Here is a 26,946-nt window from a genome sequence, read left to right as displayed (position 1 = left end):
CATCCTCCAGGGAAACGGCCCTGCTTCCGTCTGGACAGCCGGGTAGAACAGCTCCGTCGTCACTGTCCCAGGGCACGCGCTTGGGTGTCAGGAGGCCCAGGTCTAGCTAGGTCGACTGCATCTTGCTGTGTGGCCTCAGGCAGATCACTTCACTTCTCTGAGTCTATTTCAAAAGATGTTCAAAAGTACGGGCAAGAGTCCTTAGCCCTCAGTGTTGTCTGGGAGGTGAGCTGAGATAGACTAGTGGTCATGGCAGCAGCTGCGACTCACCGAGCACGTGCTCAGGCCTGACTGCTCCCCGTGCCTCTCTGTTCCTCGTGCAAGCCTAGACAGTCGGGGAGATGGGGCCCAGGGGGTTATGTGCCCTCCCCAGGCCCTCACAGGTACTGAGGACAGAGCTGGGACTCAAACCTGAGCCGGTGGGATTGCTCAGCCCGGGCCCTGAGCCCCACCACCTTGTGGTCCAGGCGGCTCTCGTCTGGCCAAAAGGCCACCATCCTCCTCTGCTACAGAACCTTCTCTTTCCAGCTTCATCGGTGCTGTGTAGATGTTTGCATTCAAAAGCGCCCCTCACATCCCACCCAGCACGTGGCAGCCTGGGTTCTGGATTCACTGGGTTTTGTGGTAGCTGCACAGGGGGGAGCTGTCCCTCTGGCTGTCCCATCTAGGGCCCCTGGTCCAGCCAAGCCTCTTAGTCCTGTCTGGAGTGGACAGTGAGGCCCAGCTGTGAGCTGTATCCTTGTCTGGCCTCCTAGTGTCCTCTGAGGTCACAAACAGCCCCAGAAAGTAATGCACCGTCCACACACGTGTACACGTGGTCAGACACCGGACACGTCCTTCATCGTCGCTTAGCTGGGGGGTCGCCAGACTTCCTGGAAAGGGCCAGACAGGGCATCTGCTTAGCTTGATGGGCCACAGGGCCCCTGTCACAACGACTCAGCTCTGCCGCTGCAGGGCAGTGTGGACAACACAGAGGGAACCTGTGCGGCCATGTTCCAATACAACTTTACTTGTGGACACTGATGTGTGAATTTCATGTAATTTCCACATGACACAAAGTATTAACCTTTATTTGATTCTCCTCCACAGACCATTTAAAAAATCCTGGTTGGTGGGCGTTACAAAAATGGGCAATGGGCCTGATTTGACCTGTGGGCCATAGGAGCCTGGTGGCCTCCCAAGGATCTGGGACCCCCTTGTTAAAGACAGAGGAGCAGAATGAGGTTCCAGGTTCCCGTCTCCCAGGTGTGTCCTGCAGGTGCGGTGTGGGAGGGCTTGAATCTGACGGGGTAAACTCAATGAACTTGATGCGGGGAGGGATGTTACTTCTGGTGAAGTGTTGGTTTCTCAGTTCACCTGTAGCCCTGAGTGGCCCCAGAGAGGCCACACGGAGGAGCAGGTGAGACGGGATGGAAGGTGGGGAAGTCGGGCAGGACCTAACACACAAATACATCCCAGGTGGCTCAGGTTGGCTGGGTTGTCATGATGCGCCCGGTCACAGAAGCTCGGCTGGGGGAGTGGGGCAGCTTCATTCACTGCAGCTGTTTTTAGTGTCTTCCCAGGATGAGAGAAAAGAATTGGTAAGATCCCTGCATGTGCGGGGCTCAGGGTTAAGGGAGAGGAGCCGCTCGCACACGGGAGGGGCTCGCAAAGTCACCGGCACCTCTGAGGTGAGGGTGTTCAGGCCCAGGGGAGGGAGGGGCTGATGTGCCCTGGCGGCTGTGGATTATTTCGGGGGCGGGGAAGCACTGAACGAGCGCTGGGTGCTTATGGAATTTCTTTCTGAGGGGCTTTGAAAAGAGAAAGGAACTATACTGGCCGGTGCATTCGGACAAGGAGACCTCGACGGCACGGGTTTAAACAGCCTTGTTGGCTGTGTGGCTCCCCACATCGCCCGGCATAAACGTGGGCCCTTTCAGGGCCGAGCCCTCGGTGGCTCACACCCCCCTGGGGTGGGGTCCTCAGCTGGGAGGCTCCTTAAGAAGAGCCTGGTTGGAGGGGCTGAAGCTGGAGGACCCGGCCTGACTCCCGGGAGGACCGATGGGGAGGGGAGGCTCTGTGGGGAGCCCCAGCTGACGGGGGAAGGGGCATCTTCAGTCCAAATTAAATACAGCAAAGTCTTAGCATAACCCTTGCAGCCAAACCCACACACCTGGAAGCTGTGGTCTCAGGAGGAGGGTGGGGGGCTCCCCTGGGGAGTCTCCATCATAGCAGGAAGCCCCCGCTCCACTCCCCTCCACGACGCACTGGAAGAGGAAACGTTCAGAGGTGTTGGCTGTGTTAAAAGATCCTCTGGGGCTGGGATTATGTTGTGAGCGGAGAGACTAATTAATAAATTAAAGCAGGAAAAACAAAAAGAAAGGGAACACGGGAAAATGCGAAGCGATCACATCACGAAAGCCCAGTGGCGCCTGCGTCGGGTCGGCTCTGCGGAAGACTTGGGGGCGATGGGGAGGGGCCCACGGGCACTTCAGAGGTGGAGCCGCTGCACGTTACAGTGTCCAGTTTGATGTTTCGAATTGGTGGGACTTCTGCTTAAAACAAAACAAACTAGAGAACTGCAGCCTGACTGGCAAGTGCCACCTGTCCCAGGGTGCAGATGCCCCTAGCAGTCGTCCGCGGTGTCCCCGCGGAGGTGGCTGTGGAGGCAGTCTTCTCTGGCCCCAGTGTGCACTAGCTCAGGGCCGCAGCCAGGCCTGGAACGGGGGCTCCTGGCATCCAACCCACCCACCCCCACCCTCCTTGGGCGGCTGGAGAAAAACCCTAGGGTCTCCAGAATGGTGAGGAGCTGGGTCAGGAGACCGAGTACCCACTATTCAGCTCCTCTGAGGGCTGACAAGGTGGGCCCTGAGAGTTTGCAGTGTCCCCAAGACTCCAAGCCCACCGCCTCGCGGAATGAATAAACAGGTGACGCAGGCTGGGGGAGAGGGAAGAGCGATCCGGGCGGAAGGCACAGCCCTTTGATTCCGGTGCGGGTTACAGCGTCTTCTCCATTCACTGCCGGGACTGGGAGAGCGCCTGTCCCACCTGAACGCCAGCCCTCTTGGAGCCCCAAGATTCAGGTGTGTCCCAGCTGTCACCCCCGTGTGCTTGCCCACAGCTGCCTGCCAAGGGCGAGGTAAGCAGGGCCCCTTACAACCCCCCATCCTGCCGCCAGTATCTGGGGGGAGCCTGGTCAGGTGGCAGAAGACAAGGGGCTGCCAGGAGCCCCATCACTGCCTGTCCCCCGACTCCAGCCCTCCTGGAGGTGCTTCGCCCTGAACCCAGTGCAGGAGACCTGAGCAGAGCAGAGACCGGGGGTCGGGGCCACGGGCCAGGCTGCCGGCCGCTGGCCTGGGAACCAGCCCACAGGCGCTCACGGAGCAGGACACTCGGAAGCTCCGGGTTCCCACTCGGAGCTGGAAGGGGCGCAGATCCAGGCGTGTGTCTGCGTGGGAAGCACCGGGCCTCATGTCATTGGCCGGAGCAAAGTTGCCCCATTTCTCAGGGGAGGGGGTGCAGGGGAGCCTGGGCAGACCCCGGCTCACCCGCCGCTTCCTCCTGGCTCCCGTGAGCACCAGGCCTTCCTGGGGAGGTGGGGCCTCCTGAGGTGCAGGAGCAACGTGACGTGAGCTACCCATGAACCGAGCTTGATCGGAACCTGCTCCCGCAGCTCCTCACACTCGCGGAGGGCTTTCCCCTCCTCATGTCACTGAGGCGTCGTCGCCAGCAGCTTACAGGGAGTTAAGGTGGCGGGGGAGGTCAAAGCACCTTCTGGGTGCACCGTCAGCCCTCCGTGCAGATACCTGTGTGACCCCAGGAGGCAGACATCTCTCCAGCTGACAGAGGAGGAAACCGAGGTTCAGAGAGGCGGACTTGCGACAGGGCGGAGCGAGTGAGCACCGGGGAAGCACTCTGCTGACCCCAAACCCGACGCTCCCTTTCCCTGCGTCCTTCTTTCCACATCCGTGACTTTATTTCTATAGCGAATACTGTCCCCTAAGCCCCTCATTCATTCACTCGCTCTCAGGAGCCCTGCCTGTTTCCTCCTCTGCTGCCCTGAGGACACACTCCCCACGTGGACATCCCACTTAAAAGCATGGTGTCCTCACCCCCATCCATCGACGGGGGTCCAGAGTCAGCAGCCTGGCCAAGCGTCGGGTCCGCTCGCTGGTTGGCAGGCAGGGTTTGGAGCGCACACCATCCGGGGGCCTGGCTCCGTGTCACCAGCCCCCGGGGCCAGGTTTCAGAGGAGTGTCTGCCTCTTCCCTGGGTCTGGCTGGGAGAGAGGAATGAACACTCGGCACAAATGCGGGTCCTGAGTCTGGCCTCCCAGGGCCCCGCTCCTCCTTGCCAGACCTTTGCCTGCGCCGTGCTGCCTTGTTTCGTGGCCTGGCTGACTGTCCCCTCCTCTGGGCGGGTGACCTACTCCCTCTGCCCCCACAAACAGGGCAGGAGGTCTGTCCCCACAACTGGGAACCCCTGGAGGACAGGCTGCCTCAGATTCATGCCTGGAATAAAATACAGAATGAAGAGAGGGAGGAGGGAACCAACGGAGGAGTGAATGCAGCTCCAAAGGCTGGACGGGGCCTCCCCACCCCACGTTGCTCCGGTGTGGCCCCCACTGCCCTCAGCTTCGTCAGTCACCATCCGCGGGACCAAAGGCCCGCCCGCAGCCCTGTGCCTGGCACACAGTAGGTGTGCAGTGCGGGCCTTTGAGGCGCGGGCTGTGAGAGTCGAGGCTGAGCCCTCTGGGCCCCTGTTTGTGTGGATGACGGAGTTGCCCGTTTCACCACTTTGCACCCCGCGTCTACCACAAGGTCAGAGAATCGGGGCGTCCTCAGCTTCCGTGGGGTCTGTAGTCCTCTGGTCTTTCTGCCTTCATCTCCTGTGCCCATTGCTGTTCTGACCGAGATGAGATGAAGCCAGACCTGCTGGAGAAGAGGAGGAGAGAGGCTGTGGGTGCAGGACCTGAGGCACAAAGGGGCAGGCTGCCCTGACCTACCCGGGCAGATGGCCCCCCAAAGGCCAGCTCCATGGCCGACTGGGGTTACCACCACGCCTGGCCCCCAGGAGCCCAGCACTGCCCAGCTTGCAGGGAGGCCTGGCACCTGGGGACACTGGGAGGGGGCCTGGCGGTGCCCTGGTGCACTCCTCCCCAGGGTCTCTGGGATTCCCCCCGCGTGGATCACGGGCTCAAAGCCGAGTGACCTTGGGCAGGTCACTGAGCCTCCTGGCCCTTTGTGTCCTCCTGGGTGGAAGGAGTAAATACAATCATGACTGTGTGGCATGTGGCAGGGCCTCGGTAAGGGCCAAAGTTGCCATTATTCTCTAATCCCTCTACTCATTCAACGAATATTTATTGAGCCTTTAAAAGTCGGAACAAGCTGGAATGTTCAGAAGTTGACATACTAACACAAAATTAAATTCCATGAATGACAGTAAGCTGGCCGGTCCCCAGGTCAGGCGGATACCTCCCCTGTGCGTGTCTGTCTGCTCCTGTGCACAGTGGACCACAAGTCCACCTCACTGGAGGATGCAGGCGAGGATGTGGGCCCCGGTTTGGCCAGCCCACCCCCAGCCTGGGTGGGAGGGGGAGGTCCCAGTTGGGGGAGGGGGGAGGCCCATGACCCCTGAGGGCAGGGAGCCCCCGTGCATCTGCCGCTGCCTCTGCCCAGCGGGGCGGTTCGGGGAGCAGGTGTCCCAGGCCCTGCGTGCGGTTTGGCTGTTGGTGTCTGTTTCCTCCGTGGCCTCTTGATTCTCCTTCCTGAGTGCTGCTGCTTCATTGTTTTTACCCTCAGCATTTGGGGGACCCCAGGGCATCCAGGCTGCGCCAGGGACAGGTGCGGGTGCATTCGGAGGGGCCGAGGGCTGGGGTCGTGGCTGAGAGTGACCCTTCTTTTCCCCCCTCAGTGAAGGCTGATGAGACGGGCTCCCTCTAAGCTGTGCCCTACTTTGTCCCAGCCCCCGGGTGTGTGCAGGAACAGGGCCAGGTGGGGATGGCATGAGGGGCCCACGCATCTGTGCAGCTTGAACAGAAAGTCCCCCTCCCTCAAGGGCCCAGCCCGGCAGCCCAGGCCCGTCCGTGCCGTCCGTCCTCCAGCACCCCGACTGACCCGGGCCGCGTCTCGGCCTCCTGCTCCGGCCCCCAGGGGTGGGGCCTGCTCCTCCCTCTGGTTGTCCCTCATAACTTGAGACCCCAAATCTGAAATTAAAATGTTCCTCCATCCTGTGGGCCCCACTGCTCAGCGCGGCCTCATTTATTCCAGCTTATTAACACAAGGATGCGGTGCTGGACCACAGTGCCTCTGAAGCCGCTCGCAGCGGGCGGGCGGAAGATCAGCAATGCTAATGCTGATAATTAGAACTCGCAGCGGAATTTACGGGCCGGGTTTCATGTTGGGAATAATCGAGTGGACTGGAGGGGTGGAAGCAGGCCTGCCTGGAGCCCGGCCGCAGATCAGGCCCTCTTGCCACGGGGAGGCGTGAATCATTTCCTCACCATCTAACCACACGGTGCCTGGTGGAGGTCGGCGGTGTTTCCCGTGACTGTTCCCTTTTACAGGTGGGGACACTGAGGCTCAGAGCGGCAGAGGCTTGTCCACGCGCTCTACCCCCCAGCCCCTGGTAGTGAGTTTCCTGAGGGCGGGGGCGACACCCCTTTCGTGTCTGTGTCCCCACCACCGAACTCCGGGCTCTGCCTGGGATTTTTCATGACTCCTGTCACCCTCCTGCTTAAAACCCCCCTCCTGGGCTCCCTGGTCTCCATGCCTTGTCCCCATGTCGCATGTCCCCCTGGGGCCACTGCTCCTCCTCCCTGGCCTCCCTGCCTCCTCTTGCGCTGCCTCTGGTCCACCTCGCGTCTCTGGGCTGTTCCTCCACTGCCAGTGCTGCCAGCACACGTGTGCCCGCCGGGAGCCGGAGTGCAGTCTGGGGACGTCCTCTATCCCTCTCAGCCCCTAACCCACCACCCCTTCTCTGCAGTTTCAGGTGCTCATCAGAGGGATGAGAACAGAAGTCGGTAACAGGACAGTGAAGTCCTGTCTATGATCGTGAGGCCAGTGTGTGTTTTATCTCCATAAACGGCCCATGTCGATTCCAGCGCTGTCTCAGCGCCACCCAGAAACCACACCTGCTCCTGATCCACTCCCGGGTCCCCGGTCCCCTCCTGGAGATGGCGCCTTGCTCCTCAGGCCCTGGTTGACGTGCCTAGGACTTGATTCCAGTCTGCACGTAGCACGGGGGCTGTGAGGCTGCCAGGAGGTGGCGGGGGTGGGTGGTGACCCTCGTCCTCCCCCGGGGGCCGTGGGGCTGCACTCCAGCCCGCGCCCCTCCAGCAGCCCCCCGCCCCCGTTTTCCTTTCTTCCCGTGGGGGCTGGAGCTGCAGCTCTTGCTGTTTTCTTAAATACATAATTTTTTCTCTTTGCGATATAATTTACATACATTGAAATTCACACGTCTTTACTGTTTGATGAGTTTTGACAGTTGTACACACCAAGTGACTTACCCCCCCCCCGTGAAGACAGAGCATTCCCATCCCCCCAGGAGGGAGGGGCCCTTGTGCCCTGTCCCATCACTCCTCCCACCTTCCTCGCTTCCATGAGCTTCGTGTCAGTGGGACCGATCAGTAAGTGGCCTTCCTGGCCCCCTGCGTTCGCTCGAGGCTCCTCCCTGCTGCTGGTGGGCCCGCCTCGCCCTCTGCTCTGTTCGTCACATGGCCCGGATGTGTCACCATGGCTGTCCACTCTCCAGCTGACGGACGCTTGGGTTTTTCCACTTTGGGGCGATAATGAATAAGGCTGCTCCGGACATTCGTGGGCATGCAGTTCTGAGGACACATTTTCATTCCTCTATGTCAGTACCTAGGAGAGAAGTTGCCAGGTCCTAGCGCACAGGCTGTGTTTAATTTGTAGGAAACACCAAACTCTTTTTCGAAGTGTCGTGTCGTCTCTCCTACCCCCGCGGTTCGTGAAGCCCAGGCTCCCACCTGGCCAGGGGTGTCGGAGAAGGCTTCCGTGATGGAAAGAGGGGCCGGCCTGAGCCCAGGCGTGACACGGGCACAGGGTGGCAGTGGTGGGACCCCCTCCCTGTCATGAGGGACCCAGGAAGAGGAGCTGGCTTGAGAGGAAGGGGAGGCGTCCGGTAGAGGGGTTGTCCTGTGCGGGCCTGGAGCTCAGAGGAGAGGGGTTTGGGAGTGGGGGCATTTACAGTGAGATGGGGGCTGCAGGCCAGGGGCCGGCATTTCTGCCAGGACAAGGGGAGAGCGTGAGCTCACAAAGGCCTCTGCCAGGAGCCAATGTGAACTGGTCTGGCTGCTAGTGGCTTCCCTGGTCCCTGCCTCCACCGCCCAGCACCACCCTTCCCCTGTTCGACACTGCTGGGAGGAGCCCTCCGGGGCCACCTGGAGGCGGGGTATTGGAGCAGGACCCCGTGCATTGCCATGGCCCCAGCACTCATTTCGGGAGAGAAGGCGGCAGTGCCGCCTGGTCAGGACCCTCCTGGGAGGCGATTTTGGCTACATTTAGCCTGTGAGGGTTTGTCCCTCCCCACCCCGCCCCAGGACATTCAGCTCAAAGTCTAAAGCTTGTTTTCAACACTTTATTCATTTCCATCAGAAATACTGTTCCTTGTAAAACTACCCCAGCAGAGAGGACAGAGCGTTGAGTGTCCCCCGGGGGACACCGTCTGCACGCAGAGCACAGCTCAGCAGGTCACTGGGCCCAGCTCGCAGGCTCTGCTCAAGGCCTGGGGTTCCTGGAGGAGGGCAGAGACGGGGCAGCTGAACACCTTACCTTCCTAATCTCTGATTCTTCACCACTCTAGGAAGATGACATCTGCATCCCCATTTTAGAGATGACGAAACGGAGGCTCGGGGAGGGTGGGTAGCCTAATCAAAGGCACGGCTGCCTGAGGCCACGTTGTCCTACCTCTGTGCAGCTTTTTCGGGGACTCCTAAGCTCCAGGTGCGTGCCACACACTCCTCTTTTAACCATCACAGCCAATCTGCATGCATGTTAATTGTCCCTGTTTTACAGATGAGGAAAACTGAGGCTCAGGGAGTGTGATGACTGTGCAGGGTCTTACAGCCCATCGGTGGCAGGGCCAGGATTTGACTCCAGGACTCTGGGCTGCTTTCCTGCAGTTCCTGGCTGGCCTCCCAGGGAGCACGTTGGGGCGGACGTGATGGTGGAGGTGACAGTGGACAGACCCCCACGACTCCTTGGGACCACCACGGGCAGCTCTTGCACATGTGGGCATTTGGCTGGAGTGGCATTTTGAAGGCTCTGCTTTTTTCCTTGACTCAGAGTAGGTACTTACATTGTATGCAGGTGTGTGTTTAACCAGGTGTCAAGATTTCAGAGGCCCCAGGGGTTTCCCCATGGGCGAAGCAGGCGCTGCCTTCACCCCCAAAGCAGAGAGCCACAAGTATGGGGCTCCCACTCTGTGCCCTCCCCTTTACTCACGAGGTGAGGGTGACACCCTGGGCCGTCATCAGTGTGAACCAGCCCAGTGGTGATCTTCCGGGGCCCCAGGGTCAGGGGACAACCTCCAGTTCCTCAGCAAGGATCCCTGGCAGGACAGCATCTTTCTCCCTGTTGGAGACTCAGCCCCAGGGAAGGATTCTGATTGGCTCCACTGGGTCATATGCCCGCCCACTAGACCAATAATAGGTCCCAGATAATCCAGTGCTGTGATTGGCCAGGTTGGGTCATGTGCTCCAGTCTGAAGCTGGGGGAGGGTCTTGGTGCCCCGCCCACCGCCCAGGCAGTGAGTCCCTGGGGGCCAGGCAGCCAGCGCTTCCTTCAGCAGCCCTGGGCTTGGGGAGCATCACTGCTTTACTGAGTGAGGTCCAGGGAGGGCTGGTGGCCCAGCACAGAAACGGAAGGGTGTTCCAGGCAGGGGGCAGTGTGCGCACGTCCGTGTGTGTGCACTGGTACCTGTGTGCGTGCAAAGGCGCGGAAGTGTGAAGAGATTCTCCCCCACCATCTTCTGGCTCAATTTCATACTCATCACTACTAACTACGGACTGGCCTAGGGATGGTATTTACAGACCACCATCCCTGGGGACTTGCCTGGCCAAGGTGAATCAGAGGAAAGGTCCCGAAAAGTCTGCCCAACTATTCACCTGGGAGTGAAGGAAGGAGCCGTTCAGGAAAGCTCATTGTGCCTTGGCGTCTGTCTGGCACAGGTGTGCTTGGGGGTGGCTTTGGCCCCCTTGTGTTGCTTACAGGGTTGCAGGGGACACCCATGCTCTGGGGAATGTCCTTTAGGACAGGCTGTGTTAGGCCATGCCTGGGGGGGACTTGGCAGTAGTAGGGCCTCTGGCCCCAGTTAAGCTCGCTGAGAGGAAGGACAGCCATGCAGTGTCTCCCGTCATGTGACCCCATGTCTGTGGCCACCTGGCAGATCTACCCCGGCCTCCCCCATGCAGAGGGTCAACCTCTGGATGTGGGGAGGCCAGAGGCGGGTTCTGGTGGGAGTCGGCCAGTGTCCACACGGTATCTGCTCCTGCCAGCCTTGCCCGTGTCCCCTCGCCTTTGCTCCACGCAGATCTCAGCAAGACCAGGAAGCGGCCCAGAGGCGAGCCCTCGGTCCTTGCTCCGCCTAAGGAGGGTCTGGCCCCCAGCAGTCTGCTGGGGAAAGACGGAGGATCAGGCGGGGGCTTTCTCCCCCGCAGACTGGGGGTGCCGGCTGGCGCCTGCCGCACAGGGCACTCTGTGGTCATTGCTCCTGCCGCCCCCACCACGCTTCCTGCCCTTGGCCTGGGTTGTCTCACTGCCAAGTTCCGAAGGTATTGTCTAGTGGCCTGTCTGCCGCCTCCCCTAGGTGCTGATGGCCCCATCACAGACATGGGGAAATTGAGTCAGGAGGTGAGGGTGCCGATCGGAGTCACTCCTGGAGGCACCACCGGGGTTGTTTCACCAGGTCCTCCCGCCTCCCCCTCCCCGAGCTCAGTGTGGTTCCCACCGCCCAGGGCCACATGCAGAAGAGTGACCCCTGGGATCCACCATCAGCATCATTTCCCAGTTCCCAAAGTGCTGCCACCAAGTGTGGTCCCCTGTGTGTCTGAGCTGTGTGCCGAGCCCCCCAGGGTCCCTGAGCCCTCTGTGAGTCGTCCCTTCCTCCCTGTGGCCTGGTCTCATCCTGCAGGACCAGGTGGAGGAGGGGAGAGAAGGGAGGGTGGGGGCGGGGTGGTGGAAGGACTGTCCACTTAAAACCTGAGGGCCACAGTCCCCCTCAGAGTCCCCTCCCACGCATGTCTCACCAGCCACTCGCCTGGGGCAGGTCACTTCATCTCCCTGCACTTCCCTCATCTGCACGTTGGGACCCTGAACTCATCCCTTAGAACTGTGGAAGCCACCTCGACGCAGAGGTGCCTTGTGTACGTCAAACACCCCCACGCCCCTTCCCTGATGGTGGGACCTCCATCCACCAGGTCCCTGCTGGTTGGGAAGTGTCAGATCCTGGCTGACATCCTGGACCTGCGCTGGCTTGGAGCCTGTCACCCACAGACAGGGCGGCACCCTTGCCTTGCTTACTTCTGTCCACACAGGGCCTGGCACAGGGTAGCTGGTCAGTAAACATGCTGAGTCTAATTAGTGCCAGCGGATTAAGTAGTGGGGATTTAATCCTGTTTCCCTATCAGTTGCCGGGTCGGTAAATCGAATCAGGAGCTGGTTGCCAAGGGCAGGACCTTGCTCCCCCAGCCAGACCGTCCTTTGTGGGGCTCCCAGGAGCCTCCAGGGCCCGTATCTTGGTCTGGGTGGTGGTTACTTGGGTGTAGACGTTTGTCGAAACCCCCCCCAGTTGCCTCCGGGGGTTGGGGCGAGCCCCTCCCCACTACTGCCCACATGAGGCTCACTGCAGGGGGCCTCTCCCAACAGGGGAGAGGGACCCGGCTGTGGCGGGCACCCCATGGAGCCATGCAGATGTGTGTCCCCTAAATTAGATTCTGGGGCATTGGAGGTGGCAGGATGATGAGGCTGGGGCCAGTGGGAGTGTGCGTCAGCCGACCCCATGTGGAAATTAGATCCCCTAAATGACTGTTTTATGGAGGTCTGGGGTCGGTGGGGGAGAGCCCGTTTAACACGCCTGTAGGTTGCATTTCACCCTCACTGGGATCTGTTTTGATGATGCGTGCCCCTGCATCCGAGGGCCCAGGGAGCAGCTCTGGGGCCTCCTGCCAAGGGGCAGACACAACGGCTCCCGAGTCGCAGATAGCGGGGAGCACGAGGTGAGCACAGGCAGTCCATGGGGACCAGGGGACCAGGAAGGGTGGGCACCACCACTCCACGCCTTCCTCTCGCCCCAGACCCCGGGGAGAGGGAGCGGTCCCTGTGGTGCCTCCTCCCCTGCAGCCCTGGAGACCAGCCCATGCCCTTCGGTACCAGATTTTGCTACATCATTCCAGAGGTCAGACAGGAAGGGAAACTAGCCCCAGGGTCTTTCCAGCATCCAAGTGAGGCTGCAGCCCCAGCCCCTGGGTCCTCTGTGTGCCACACCGCCTCACCCATCCTGCCTCACCGCTGAGAGGCTGGCCTCCTCCCTAAGAGGCCCCTTCAGTGGGGATGGGGCAGCGTCCAGCCAGGGGCCCCCATCCAGGAGCACCCCTCTCCCGTGACCTGGGACATGCCCACAGCCAGAGCTGGGCAGGAGGGCGGTACCTCCCCCTCGGGGAACTAGCGCCTGCAGGGCCCGGCGGAGGGGACTGGCGGGGAGTTGTGACTGCCCCCCCCCCAGGCCAGTTCTTCTTCAGACGCTGCGTTTGTTTCCCAGGTGAGTTGACGGGCTGCGGCCTTGCGGACGCCCCGCCCCAGAGCTGGTGCGGCTTCCGGCTTCCGAGGCTGCTGTCTGTAGGGAAGTTTCCAGCATGCCCCACCCTCACGGCCTCCCAGCCCCACACCTGTGGTTGCCAGGGACTCATGGCTGGTTTTTTTCACACTCTCAAGATCACAGCCCCCAATTCTTAGTCCACGATGCCATTTGGAATGTGTATTTCCTACTAAATAGCGTAAAATTACACCCTTTCAAGTTAATTAAACCACTTTGCCACACTGGGTGTTGCCAAAAGGGTGTTTTAAATGTCAGCACAGAGTAGCCACTTGTGTTTTCTGGGGCTTTCTGATTAAGAATGGCCTCCTCCGTAAAGACCACTGCATTGGTTAAGTGGCCCCGGGCAGCCTGCCTCAACCAGCCCTGCTCGGCCAGGGTCACCAGGACCCAGTCTGGCTGGAGCCCCCTGTGCTGGCAGCTGTGCCCCCACCCGCCCCAGGTGCTCAGTAAACAGGTTTGCTTTGGGGCGGGGAGTAGGCAGCGTCCCTAGAATCGGAGCTTCAGAAAATGACTCCCCGTGAGGGGCTTGAAGAAGCGGGTTTTGGAGGAGGGTGCTTGTTTTCAAGACTCGGTGTTGAGGTCTCCTGAGAGGCCCCGGGGTGTAGCTCCCCTCTCCCAGGAGCTGCTGAGCACTGGGGAGCACGCCCCAGACCTGGGGAGAGGGCAGGATGCCCAGGGCAGGGGCCAGTGGGTGTGGGTGCCTGTGGACAAGAGCCTGACGACCACGGCTGGTCCTGGGAGGGGAGATCTAAACAGGTCTGCGCAGCGCTGTGAGCCACTCGGACCCCCTGCCCCTCCAGCCAAGAGCCTGCGTGGACTCCCCGACGCCTCTTTTCCATCATGAGAACATTCCAGTTGATCTGTCCCAGGGGACAGCCGAGCTGTTCCCAGTCTTCCCCGTCGCAGACACTGTTGGGAACCTGCTCCCGTGTGGTCCCTGCGCACATGGGCACGGGTGGCCTCAGGAGTGCCCAGAGGGGGACCCACAGGCCTGGGCATGCTTGTCCCTCCTTCATCAGGAGACCTCGTTGCCCTCCTGCCATTGCCATCCCCCTCGAGTCCTTCCCTCCGCCTCCCTTGTCACCACCCGGGGTCCCTAACAGGCATCTGTGAACCGAGGACCCACTGAATGAATCACACCCGTGGCTCTGGGCCGGGTGCCTCCTGTCCGCCCCTCTGGTCCTGGGAACAGAGAAGGTGGTTCTTGATCCCCTGCTCCGGAGGTGAGGACGGGATGAAATTCGAGTGCGGGTTGGTTGGCCCCCACCGGTAACACGTGCTCCGGGTGTGTGCTGGGTCTCAGCTGTAGATACGACCTGGGCCAGGAGGAGGGGGACTTCCAAGACACGGGGCAGCGAAGGGAGTTGTGCCTTTCCCTGGGTTTTCACATGAACCCCAAAGGCCCCTGACAGCCCCCCGTGGACAAGCTCAGGGCTAGTGGAGGCAGGGAGCAGGCGCGGGGGCCCCGAGCTGGGGCTGGCAGAGCCCGCCAGGAGCACACGGAACTACCCCGTCTCCTCCGCAGCAATAAAGGCGGCGGTCAGGTTTCATCTGTGAATAATAAACCGGTTTCACACGACGGTAAGAGTGGTGCTTGTCTGATGTTAACATTTATTGGCACTTACGGATATTGGAGCCGCATGCTTACCTCTGCCCCACGTCACAGGGGTGCAGGGAGGCGGGGAGGACTGCAGCTCGAGAAGCTGTGCCGCCGCTCGGCCGGCCCGCGGCCTGGAAGCGGGCTCCTCCTGGGCTGTCCTGCGTGGCTCTCAGAGGCCTGGGGCTGCTGCCCCACTCTCCCCACCCAGCCAGGCGGAGGCAGGAGCCTCGTGGGGTGCAGAAAGCAGGAGCCCTGCTCTGGTCAGCTCAGCACATGTTTTCCTGGTCATCGGAGGGGCTGGAGAAGGGGACACTGCGGTCCTTGAAGCCCCGCTCAGCACGCAGACCTGGCAGTGAGTGCCCTGGGCCCCTGTGGGACATCAGCCTCCCAGACGAAGTTAATAGTGGTTTGTGCCCCAATACAGGGCACCTGGGATACAGGGCACTTCCTCCTCCTGCAGGGGAGCCAGGCTCCCAGGAACTCCTGCTCCGTGTCCACAGTGCTGACTGGGGCCCAGCTGCCCAGGTCAGATGAGGAGGAACATTCGTCTCTGTGTGGTGTAGCCGCATTCCTCGGGGACCGCTGCTCCGGGGATGTAGTCTGAGCTCCTTAGGAGTCAGGCCATGACCTGGCCTCGGCTCCCCTGCTGATCACGCCAGGGGCACCAGCTCCTGGGAGGCGCTCGCTTGCCCTCCTGCCTCCTGAGCTCCAAGTCCTGAATTCTCTCCTTTGGCTCAGAATCTCAGCCCAGGACTCACCTTGCACCACAAGGATGTTTGTGGGCAGGGCAGCTGAGCAGGGGGTGATGCCAAGCAGGGGCTGGGGATGGACTCACCTGGAATGAAACCAGGGGGCAGATCAGTAAGGATGTTTGGGGACTGAGGGTGTACGGGCCCCAGGAACCCTCCGATGTTTGGGGTTCCCGTGGTGGCCAAGGGCTCTCCGGTGAGATCGGGCCCTACCATAGACTGGCCGCGTGGCTGTGGTGTGACATCCAGCCCCTGGCCTCGGCATCCCTCGGTGGGGAGGTAGACATGGCAGAGTGTCCCAGTAAATGCAAGGGGAACCCAGCACCTGATGGCTTCCTTTAGCAAAACTCAACTTCTGCTTTTTCTTCCCCGGTGGGCGATGAAGAGACACAGAGGCCTGGCCAAGGGCCTCCCAGGCCAGGCGTGGTGCGAAACCGTGTTGTTTCAACTCAGCAACAGGCTGCTCCAGTCCAGGCGCCGTGTCCCCCGGCCGCTCAGGGCGCAGACCTTTCCCCTGGGCCAGTTTGGGGCTGTGCTTTCAGAAGCCTCTGAGGGGGTTGGGGGGCTGCTTTTTCCACTATTCAGTGAGGGTTTTCCCTGGAAGGAACCAGGAACCATGAACCATATCCTGTGATGGGTGCTGAGGGTACGGAGGACCCGCCCACTCCTCGGCAAAGGGCAAAGGCTGGGTCTGCAGGGGGACCTGGGGGTGCCCCTCCCAGCCTCAGGGCTTCAGCGGACAAAGACCAGCCCCCTGGCTGCCCTGGGATGGGGGTCGAACCTCTCAAGAGCCTTGTCCCCCTTATTCAATGAGGTCTGGATTGGAAACACATGGCATCCTCCAACGAGGACTGCTGGACGGCTCTGTGATGTCGGGGTGTGCAGTACGTTGGAGCAACAGGCTCCCCCTAGTCTGGAAGGACTGGCTGGGGATTGGAGGCTGTAACTGGAACCTGGTGGTGTGCGGATGGCCTGGGGGGGACACAGCAGCTTGGGTGACCTCATACGAAAGGCACGGGGGCATGAGAGTCCCCACCTCCTCCCCTGGGGAAACCAGGCGGTGGCCTCGTGTTTGGGGGCAGTGGGAGGTTGGTGCAGCCGTGTGCGGCAGGTCCCGGTGACACGGCTCCGCGGGGGATGTCCTGGCATTTCAGGTGTGTGCTCACGTGGTGGGGGCAGGGCGTGCTGTGGGTGGGCTTCCCTGTGTGTTTTTCTACAGTTTTACCTGCAGATCTGTGTCGATACCAACACTGGTATGCAGGCGAGAAGAAACCCAGCCCTCCTGAGTGTCCCACAGCGGCGGCCTGGGGGAGGGGCTGAGAGGCCGCGTGGGTGGGTGGGGGGATGCACTGTGACCCCCCACCGCCTCCACTCCTGCAGGGAGGACAGAGAGTCTGGAGGACTGAGCTCCCTGACCCGCGCGTGTCCGGGGCCGTGGCGCGTGGGAGACTCGACCACCGTGAGCTGGTCGTGTGGTTCTTGTCTCTGCTTGGCCTCCGGTTCTGGTGCTGCCTGTGGTGCCTGCCAGTCCCCCTGCTGTCGGAGCCCTTGGAGTCAGCTTAGCAGGCCCGAGGCTGTGCCGCCGGTCCAGCCCCGTGCATTCCGCCAGGGCCCCAGGGTGTACCTTCCTCCCGGGCACACCCTTAGCACCCTCCTGTCCCTCCCCAGTTCCGGGCACGGCCGGGGCTGCCCGCTCCCCCTACCCAGCGCTCACGGAGCGGGACGCACACCGGGCGCAGTGCTGACTCCTTGGCACCCATCTCTTTGACCCTCTTCTGCCTGGTGCAGCAGGAACTCCCCGTGTCGTGGAAGACGAGATTGGGTGCGGGGAGCTAAGGGGCACACACAGCGGGTGTCAGAGCCAGCTTGTGAGCCCAGCTCCCCACCGCGAGTATAGTCGGCACGCCGCCTGTCTCCTCGGTGCCTCCCACCTGCCTCGGCCGTGACTGAGCTTCTCCCCGGCGTCGCAGGCTGCCCCCGGGACTCCACCGATGCAGGAAAAATGCGAAGTTATCTTTGACTTTTATGGCCCTTTTTTCTCCCTATTAAAATGCTTAGAGCTGTAAGCGTAGTCATAAGGAGCTCATTTATCTTGACAAAAGTGCGGCTATAAACTCTCCGGTGCTTGTGAAATAGTCTCTGAGATGATTGTTTCTGCCGCTACCGATAAATTCCGCCTCGGAGCAGAAAGGTCAGCCCCTGCCAGATGAAATGTCTCTTCAGCTTGTTAATTAAAGGTTTATAGGGACGTGGAAGAACGCGCTCCGGGGTCGGCCTTCGAGCAAGAGAAGCAAATAGATGGCGACTGGAGGGCGCCTGGAAGCCCTGGAGCACAGATGGGAGGTGGACGGCCGTGGACGGGGCCGTGGTGACCTGGGGGGAAGCCCACCGCTCCCAGAAGCGGTGCGGCCGAGGGTCCGCTCAGCAGCCTGCTTGTAGCAAGCTCCCCCCCAGAAGCCTGGGACTTCGGGCTGTGACCCGGGGAGTTGTCGGGTCGTCTGCGCTCCTCCTGCTGCCCGGGCACAGAGGGCACCCCGCACACTGGAGATGCTCCTTAAAGAGCTGCCGGGCACCTCGAGGCCCAGGCAGCGATGTGAATGCGGCCATTGGGCGGGAGTCGGGAGGTGAATGCTTTGGTCTGTGAACATCCCACAGGTGTTCAGCGTTTTCCCCTAGTGTCTTTTTCTTAGTAACTGAGTATTTGAGAATGCAGTCAAACTGAAGCTCCCCCTGTCTTTCCCCCGACCCACCCCACCCTCGAGGGCTCTGCCTCTCCAGCAGCCTCGGCCCATCCCTCCCTCTTGTGGTCCCCCCTCCCCTTCCCTGGCTGTGAATTTCTAAGGCCCATGGACAGAAGTCGCCGATGTCCTAAGACGGGAGAGAGTGCTGAGTGCCAGTCTGGAAGGAAGGCTTAGAACCACAGACACTGGTGCCTGCGAGACCCATGGACACAGAGCAGAAGAGGTACCCAGAAAAGAATCCATATGGAAACACAACAGGGCACATGCCCCAAGGTGGATGCCAGAGAACCAAACGGCTGGTGCAGTAATGCGCCCAGACACGGACACACAGCTGCCCTCACGCCTCCTCGCAGACTCGAAGGTGCACACAAGCCAGGAAAGCGGAGGCACACACGCCCCTCATCCAAAGTGCTTGTTTGGAGATCTTCACTGGCAGGGAGTCCCCAGGGAAAGCAGCTTCGTGCCTGCTCTCTGGCTCCTGTAGGTGCTGGACCTGGATTTGTCTTAGTGGTTCTGGGGCCCATCACCCACGCGTGAATCCCTGCTCCTAGGGGTCCACGTGGCTCCACCCACTGATGGAGTGATGGCACACCTGCGGGCCTTTCATTGCCGAACCTGCTGGAGGGACAGCCCAGCTTCTTTTTGGCCCATGGCCCCCACGTTGGCAGAATCACCTGGAAGCTCGTTAATCAAATAGTGCTTCCCCCAAGCCTGCCTCCCACCTGCGCAAGTCTAGGCCGGGCCCAGGGATCTGACCGCAGACAGGCTGCGCGGGTGACGCTGATGTGACAGCAGGTCTGGCAAGGGGGAGGGCACAGCCTTCCCTTCCTTTACGGAAGCCGGGGCAGGATCTTTGAGAATGTGGGCACAGGGCAGTGCTGGAGGCGGACAGGAAATGGCACAGTGGATGGAGACGCTTTCTCATAAAGTGACTGCGTCTGTTTTTTTTTTTTTTTAATTGAAGTATAGTCAGTTTACAATGTGTCAGTTTCTGTTGTACAGCATGGTGTTTCAGTCATATATATATATACGTATACATGTATTCCTTTTCATATTCTTTTCCATCATAGGTCACTATAGGATATTGAATATAGTTCCCTGTGCTTTACAATATAAACTTGTTTATTTTATATATAGTAGTTAGTATCTGTAAATCTTGAACTCCCAGTTTATCCCTTCACACTCCCTTTCTCCCCCTGGTAACTATAAGTTTGTTTTCTAGGTCTGTGAGTCTGTTTCTGCTTTGTAAATAAGTTCATTTGTGTCTTTTTTTTTAAATTCCACTTACATGTGATATTGTATGATATTTTTCTTTCTTTTTCTGGCTTACTTCACTTAGAATAACTATCTCCAGGTCCATCCATGTTGCTGCAGATGGCATTATTTTATTCTTTTTTATGGCTGAGTAGTATTCCATTGTAAATATACAACTTCTTTATCCCACACCTGTTTTTAATGCCCTCTGTCTTGCATGTAAAGCTCCATTCCACCACATGTCCACAGTGAATTTATAGGTAAATATGGATAATTTGGCTCCATGCAGAGGCAGGCAGCTGGCTGGAAGGATGTGAACCTCAGAGTTTTGCCCACTTGGGCCAAGTGGCACGTTCCAGAGGAGGGAGGAACCATCTTATCATTATTGGGACAAGCAGCTCTGGAACTTGTGGGGCCTGAGACCCTCTGCTGTGTTATCTGGGGAAGGATGACACTCATTCCAGGGGCAGAGAGCAATAAGGGGGGAAAGAGGAAAGGAGTTTATTTTTAGCAGCTTTGTTGGAGTAACATATACAATATACATATTTAGAGTGTGCTATATGTTTGACAGATGCACACCTGTGAAACCATCACCAGAATCAAGATAGTAAACGCACCCTTCACCCTCAGAAGTTTCTCCTTTGAAACACCTTCCTCCTCCTCTCCCCACCTCCATATACCCCCTGATCTGTTTTCTGTCCCTTTAGATTAATTTGCATTTTCTGGAATTTCATATGAATGGCCTCATACAATAAAACATCCTCCTTTCTTGTCTGGGTCCTTCCACTCAGCAAAACTATGTTGAGATTCATCTATGTTACATGTATCAATTGCTTGGTTCCTTTTTCATGGCCGAGTAATATTCCATCGGATGGACATACCACAGTTTGTTCATCTGCAGAGCCACTGATGTATGTTTGGGCTGTTTCCAGTTTGGGTTATCACAGGAGAGCTGCTGTGAATGTTCACGAACAAGCCTCTGTCTGGAAATGTGCTGTCATTTCTCATGGGTAATGCCTAGAAGTAGAGTGTTTTAGTCAGGACTGCTGTGACAAAAATATGATCTACTTGGTGGCTTTAACAATAAACATTTCTGTCTCACCGTTCTGGAGAAGCCCAAGATGAAGGTGTTGGCTAGTTTTGTTTGTGGTGCGAACCCTCTTCCTGGTTTGCAGATGGATGCTTTCTCGGTCTGTTCTAGCTGCTGTAACAAAACACAGGAGACTCAGTAGCTCACTGTAATCGGCGGTTCATTGCTCACCGTTCTAGAGGCCGGGCTTCGGAGATCAGGGTGCCAGCACTGTCAGGTGAGGGCTCTCTTTCTGGCTGCAGACTTTTCATTGTATTCTTTCCTGGGGGAAGGGCTAGGACTCTCTGGAGCCTCTTTTTGGGCACTAATCCCATTCATTTCATCAGGATTCCACCCTCAGAGCTTAAGCACCCCCTAAAGGCCCGGCCTTGTAACTCCATCAGGTGACTTTTAGGGGGACACACTCAGATCATGGCAGACTCCTTCTTGCTGTGTCTTCACCTGGCAGGAGGCGGGGGAAGCAAGCCCTCTCAAGTCTCTCCTTATAAGGGCGCTGACCCATCATGACGGCCCCACCCGTACGGCCTGGTCACCCCAAAGCCTCATCTCCAAATACCGTCACCCTGGGGGTTAGTTTCCTCATAATTCTGGGAGGACACTGACACCCAGTCCACAGCAGTACAAGCATGTGTAACTTTTTACAAAACTGCCGAACTGAGTTCCAGTGTGACCACACCACTTTATGTTCCCAAGAGTGATGGGGGCCCTGCTCCACATCCTTACCAGCTCTGGACTTGTCTGCCTTTTCATTGTAGCCATCTGAATGGGTGCGTAGTGGTCTTTACTGTGGTTTAGTTCATATTTCCCTAATCACAAATGGTGTTTAGTATCTTTTCATTTGCTTATTTGCCATCAGCATATCTTCGTTAGTGAATTATCTGTTCAAACTATTTTTAAATTGGGTTGTTAGTTTTCTAGTTATTGAGTTTTGAGAGTTCTTCTATATGTTCTGGATACAAGCTTCTGTCAGAGAGGTGATTTGCTCATGTTTTTTTCCCCCAGTCTGTGGCTCGTTCTTTCATTCCCCTAACACTGTCTTTCCAGCTTCAATAGTTTTTAATTTTTTTGAAGTTCAGCTTATTAATTTGTTCTTAGATGGATGACGCTTTTGGTGTGGTATCTAAGACTCTTGCCTAACCCACAGCCCCAAAGATTTTCTCCTATGTTTTCTTCTGGAAGTTTTATAGTTTTAGACTTTACATTTAGGTCTCTGATCCACCTGTTGTTTTTTTTCAATATGTGCATGGTATGGATTGAAGTTATGTTTTCGTTTGTTTTTATGGGTATCCACTTGTTCCAACTCCATTTGTGAAACAATTGTCCTTTTTCCACTTAATTAGTGGACTTTGCAGTCTTTGCTGAAAATCAGTTGACCATATGTGTGAGTCTGTTTCTGGACTCTACGCAGTTTCGTTGATCTATTTGTGTAACTTAATACCTATACCACAGTCTTGATTATAATAGCTTTATACCAGGTCTTGAAGTCAGGAAGTGTAAGTCCTTTATTTTGTTTGATGTTGTTTTTGTTTGTTTCAAGTTGTTTTGGCTGTTGTGGGTCCTTTGCATTTCCACGTGCATTTGGAAAGGATCTTGCCAATTTCTACCTTTTTTGGGGGGGATAGATTTTAATGGAGGTTGCATTGAAGCCACAGATCAGTTTGGGGAGAACTGACATCTTAACGATACTGAGCCTCTGATCCATGGTTATGATGTGTCTCTCTCTTTAGGTAGGTCTTTTAAAAATTTCTCTCATTAAAATTTCAATAAGAAATTCCTTATTTCTTGATTCAACTGCAAATGGCTAGTAAACATTTTTTAATTTCTAAATGTTGGTGCTAGTATGTAGAAATTCAGTTGCTTTTTCTATGTTGATCTTGTATCCTGCAACCTCACTAAACTCATTTATTAGTTCTAACAGCTTTTTTTTTTGGTAGAGTCCATACGAGTTTCTACATAGATGCTACTGCCATCTGCAGAGGCAGTTTTATTTCTTCCTAATCTGAAGGCCTTTTCTTTCTTTTTCTTGGCTTATTGCAGCGGCTAGGACTTCTAGTCCAGGGGCGGCAAGGAGTGGAGAGAGAGGACACCCTGCCTCAGTCCTGACCTCAGCGCAGAAGCGTTCTCTCTCATCATTAAGTCTGAGGGTAGCGGCTCACATTTTATAGATGCCCTTTATCAGGTTAAGGAGGTTATCTTTCATTCCAGTTTGCTGAAATTTTTTTCATGCGTTGAATTTTGCTCAGTGCTCTCTCTGCAGCTGTTGAGAGAACCGTACCATTTTTCTGCCAACTGACTTCCCCGCGGTGGGGCAGCCTCGCGTTCCCGGGGCGCGTTCGGTGTGTTCAGCACGTGTTACTCGTTTTTTATTATTGTTGGGGTTGATTTGCTAACACTTCGTTAAGAATTTCGGCTTCTAAGTTCAAGAGAGAACCTCCCTGGTCACTGGCCACTGGTGGCTTGGCTGGCTCCGAGTGAGAGCGCCTCTCTCCATCAGGCAGGCCTGTGGGTACCACGGCAGCTGCGTGGAACTGTGGTGATTCCCAGAAAGGGGACCTGAGGTAGACAGGCACCCCGAAACACAGCCTCTGCACCTGTGTGGGCCTGGGGCCCCGGGGAGGGTGTCGCCGCCCGTCTCCCCACCCTAAGTGCCCGCCCTGCTGCTGCTGTGGCCGCCCGGTCATGCGTGGAGAGAGCCCTGACTGGGAGGCTGAGGTCTGTGTCTGCGTCAGAGTGAGCCCTGGTCGTCACGCCTCCTGAGTAGCCTGGTGGGAACTTGTATCAGGGGCCCCACATAGTCCTGCCTCCTGAAATTCCCACCCACTGACCCCTGTTTTCAGACCCTTGCAGAAATTCTCTGTGATGTGGCAACGGCATCAATCACAGAGATGTGCGCTGCAAGCACTGGTTATTAATCAAAAAAGGATGGGGAAAAAACCAAGTTTTTTTAAGAGGAGGGGATTGGTTGAGGAAATACCATGACATCTGCTGAATGAAAGACGATAAAGGAGTGATTTATGAAGAGTGTAGCCACATCGGGAAATCTTACATGTGTTTAAGTAAAAAATGGAAAAACCGGTTACAGAATTCTCTGTGCAGCTACACAGGAAACGTACGTACAAGGCAGCTAACGTGGGACAAAGGGTGATTGTTCTCTGGGATGCTGTTCTTTCTCTGGTTTCCAGAAGTTCCTGCATGATACATGTTACTTTTGTGACTGAACAACTTGTAATTCAGAGAGAGAGCAGAGCTCACTGTTTCCAGGCTGGGCAGGGTCACGTGCACCCCAGCGTCATGTCCCATCTCAGCACTGCCCTCCTCTGTCTTCCAGGCTTTGGGAACCATCACTGCAGTGCCTGTCACGGGTCCTCAGGTCAGCTCCTTGCAGAGGTTGGCCGGGCAAGGAGCGGCAGTGCTACCTCAGGTAAGCCACCCACGGGCAGGCCCCGGGGTGTCTGTCTGTCTGTCCATCCGCGGCCCCTCAGCACTGAGGTTTTAGGTGGGCACTGAGCTGGGCGTGACCCACGTGGGAGTTCCCCCCCCCCCCCCGTCTCTTTTGCCCATCCTTCAGAGGAGACATTTGCACCACATGCGGTTTCCACACCGGGAGGAGCTGTGAGTCGATTTAGTGAGTTATGACCGGAATTCTTTTTAATGACATAAGCCAGGCTGGACTAGAACAGAAGAGAAAATACCAAGAGACACCATAAGCATTGTTTCGTGAGCAGTTTGTTCCTGGACTGGGTCACGTGTCATGAAGACTTCTGAGTGTGGGTCACAAGCGGTGCCCTCTGGGAGACGGCACAGACGCTGGGCCGGGGCCCCCTGACTGGGCTCCGCACTTCGGACAAGTCGCCTGGCCTGTTAACCTTCCTGGCCAAGTCGGCCTGTCTGCCAATGGGGGGGGGATGCTGGTGCCTCCTGGGGGCCGTGAGGACAGAACTGGGCGGCACAAAGCCTTTACTGTGGCGCCCGGCCCGGAGCAGAAGCCCGAGGGTTACCACCCGGTGCTCAGCTCCGTGGGGCACCTGCCGCTGAGCTGCCAGGGGCTGCCGGCTGCACAGGTGACCACGGCTCCTGCCTGTCCTGGGGCCACAGGGCTGGGCAGAGGCCCCCAACTCGGGGACAGGGAGGGGCTGCCCTGGCCCTCTTGTCCTCACAGCAGCCTCACTCGCTGAGGGCCTGCCTGGGTTGAACTTGACAGGTCCTGCCCCTAAGAGGCTCAGATTCCAGGAGGGGGCAGATGAGGAATCAGACGAACCCAGAGTGACTGGGCTGAGTCAGAAGGATTCCCAGGAGCTCTGAGAGCCCTGCAGAGGCCCATGCCTACTTGGGGGTCAGGGAGGCCTTCCTGGAGGAGGTGGTGCTTGAAGCAGGCCTCTGAGGGTGGACAGTCTTGGCAGTCCAAGGTGGAGGCAGGCCCCAGGGAACGGGCATCCAGGTGAGAACTGCAGGCAGATGGCAGTGGGAGGCTGGAACCGCGGGCCTCGCAGCACTGGAGGGGGAGGCGGGAGCAGGCACAGAGGTGGAGACGTGGGTCTTTGGGGGCCTCCCATGTTGAGTCATGGAGTTGAGCTTTGGTTGTCAGTGACTTGCTGGCAATGGGGAGCTATGGAAGGTGTTTGGGCAAGGGACAGTCAGGACTGGGCCTCCAGGGAGAGGCTTCTGACCAAGGTCAGTGCTGTGTCCCTAGGAGCTGTCACTCTCATGTGCCCCCCTCAGCTGTGAAAGTCCAAGGCCCGCCCCTCCCTCCATGCCAGCGTGTGCACTGCAAACACACACGTGCACACACATGCCGCACACGGACGCGCACAGCTAAACACAAAATACGCAGGCATGAGCCATCTTCACGTAGCCACTCAGCTCGGCCTCTGCACCTTTCCTGAGCCTTCATCTCCCCTTGCTGCTCTGGGACTTTGATCGCATGTGTTGCCCTTGCATCCTCCCAACACACGTCTGGACCTGCCATTGACTCGGTGGCCTCCAGGTGGGTCAGCTCAGGCCAAAAGGTGCCCACCAGCTTGGCTGCTGGCCGCTGCTGTTGCCAGAAGCCACGTGGGGAGCAGGAGAGGCAGCCTGCATGGGGCCCGACCCCAGACCCAGAGAAAGGAAGGCGCGTGGAGGGCGGGGAGGACCCCTGGAGGCTCCTTTGGGAGGAGGACCGGGCCTGGGGCCAGGTAGCACCAGCAAAAGGTCCTGAGCTCTGGGGTCTCTCGAATGTGTTTCTCTGGGTTGAAGGCCCACATGTTTGAGCCAAATCTTGAGCCTCTGGCTAAGCTTATGTTCAGAGTCTGGCCCCGGTGGCCTGGGGCCAGCTGACCCACATTGAGAGTCCGGATGGTGTACTGTTGGCTGGCCAGTGTGAACCAGAACACGTGGGCAAACCTTGAATGATGGGGAGGGGCTGACAGAGTGCAGGCTGGCTCCCTGGGATGTGAGCCGGGATCACAGCTGGGGTCCTCGCTGACCACCACCCACCCCACCTGCCCCACTCTGGTCCAGAGCAGAGCAGTCCCCGAGCTGGTGACCGTCTGCAGCCACGGCCTGGTGAGGACCAGAGGAATTCTTTCTGTTTTCCACTTTCGGTATCAATGTCTGTGTCCAGCTCCGAGCCTGGTGTCTGGGGATCAGAGGCCCTGACCACTTGTGTCAAGGTCAGAGCGGGACAGGCTTGTCCGACCCCAGGCTGGCCACCCCCAGGGCAGGCATGAGGCCTTCACCCCGGCCTCTGCGCGTCCTCTGGTGGTGGGGATGTCGGTTCTGTGCTTAGAAGGCAGGCCTGCTGTGCTGAGGGCCCGCCGTGGTGGAGGAGGAAAGGCCACCTGAATAAAGACCAGCCCTGCAGGGAACTTACAGACAAGGTGCCCGCCTGACTGAGGGGACCTCCTGAGGTCACGGAGCCCTGCGGAAACCACCTTAGACCTCTCCCTCCACTCAGGTTACTGGAGACCAGAGCCCTCAGGCCGGTCGGTGCCAGTCCAGGACCCGGGCAACCTTGGTGGCACCACGGCTTCGCAACTGCCGTCCCCTCTCCTCGAACATGGGGGTGTCTGAGCCAGGTCGTGTCCAAGCCTGTGCTCTGGATTCTTCCTGAGTCCTGGCTCTGCTCGGGGCTGCATGTCATCACCCTGTTTGTGCGTCTGTCTGACCACGCAACTGTCCCTCCCTCTCCAGGTTAGGCCAAAGACTCTGATTCCAGACAGCCTCCCCGTCACCCCAGGCCGGGACCGGCCCCCCAAGCAGCCCCCAACATTCCAGAAGGCCACCGTGGTCAGCATCAAGAACCCTAGCCCAGCCCTCCCCACTGCCAACAACACCGTGAGCCATGTGCCAACGCCCAGCAGCCAGCCCCAGGCCCTGGCCGAGGCCGCCGCCATCACCTCCCCACTGAGCAGCGCCGGTGTGGCCTACGCCATCATCTCCACCGCCCCCAGCAATGCCGCCGCCATGGCCCCCAGCACCGCCGTGTCCGTGGTCAGCGACAGCATCAAAGTCCAGCCCCTCCTCATTAGTGCCGACAACAAGGTGAGGGGCACCCACACCCATGGGAGGCACTGGCCCGGGAAGGACCAGAGGAATGAGGCCCCGGGCAGAATGAATGACCGGGTGGCAGAACCATCAGGTGGTCAAATGAATGAATGGAGTGTGAACAGATGAGCAAATAAATGGAGTGTGAATGAGCAACTAGTGAAAGGACCAGTG

General features: G+C 58.1%; 1 protein-coding gene and 2 long non-coding RNA genes across 5 annotated transcripts in view; 1 reads left to right on the top strand and 2 right to left on the bottom strand.

Annotated features, from left to right (window-relative positions):
- Window positions 1-26,946, top strand: part of PHF21B (PHD finger protein 21B) — an 83,103-nt gene that overhangs the window by 37,910 nt on the left and 18,247 nt on the right. For 2 of the 3 annotated variants that reach the window (XM_072973675.1, XM_072973676.1), the window contains exons 3-4: window positions 23,576-23,668; window positions 26,419-26,769. In XM_072973675.1, coding sequence (XP_072829776.1) covers window positions 23,576-23,668; window positions 26,419-26,769 — 444 coding nt within the window. Of the gene's footprint in view, window positions 1-20,934; window positions 21,015-23,575; window positions 26,770-26,946 lie in introns of those variants that run through there. The other variant, XM_072973677.1, reaches the window with a different exon arrangement.
- LOC140700525 (uncharacterized) lies at window positions 7,424-8,182 on the bottom strand. The gene is made up of 2 exons (XR_012078936.1): window positions 7,967-8,182; window positions 7,424-7,841 (listed from the first exon to the last, which is right to left on the bottom strand). It is a non-coding gene; the product is annotated as an uncharacterized lncRNA (long non-coding RNA).
- LOC140700305 (uncharacterized) lies at window positions 19,197-21,412 on the bottom strand. Its single transcript, XR_012078704.1, has 3 exons — window positions 20,971-21,412; window positions 20,260-20,361; window positions 19,197-20,174 (listed from the first exon to the last, which is right to left on the bottom strand). It is a non-coding gene; the product is annotated as an uncharacterized lncRNA (long non-coding RNA).

Source organism: Vicugna pacos, chromosome 12 (genome assembly GCF_048564905.1).
Source record: "Vicugna pacos chromosome 12, VicPac4, whole genome shotgun sequence".
Classification (NCBI taxonomy): Eukaryota; Metazoa; Chordata; class Mammalia; order Artiodactyla; family Camelidae; genus Vicugna; species Vicugna pacos.
The sequence above is the reverse complement of the archived record's forward strand: the minus strand, read 5'-3'. Positions and strand labels throughout refer to the sequence as shown.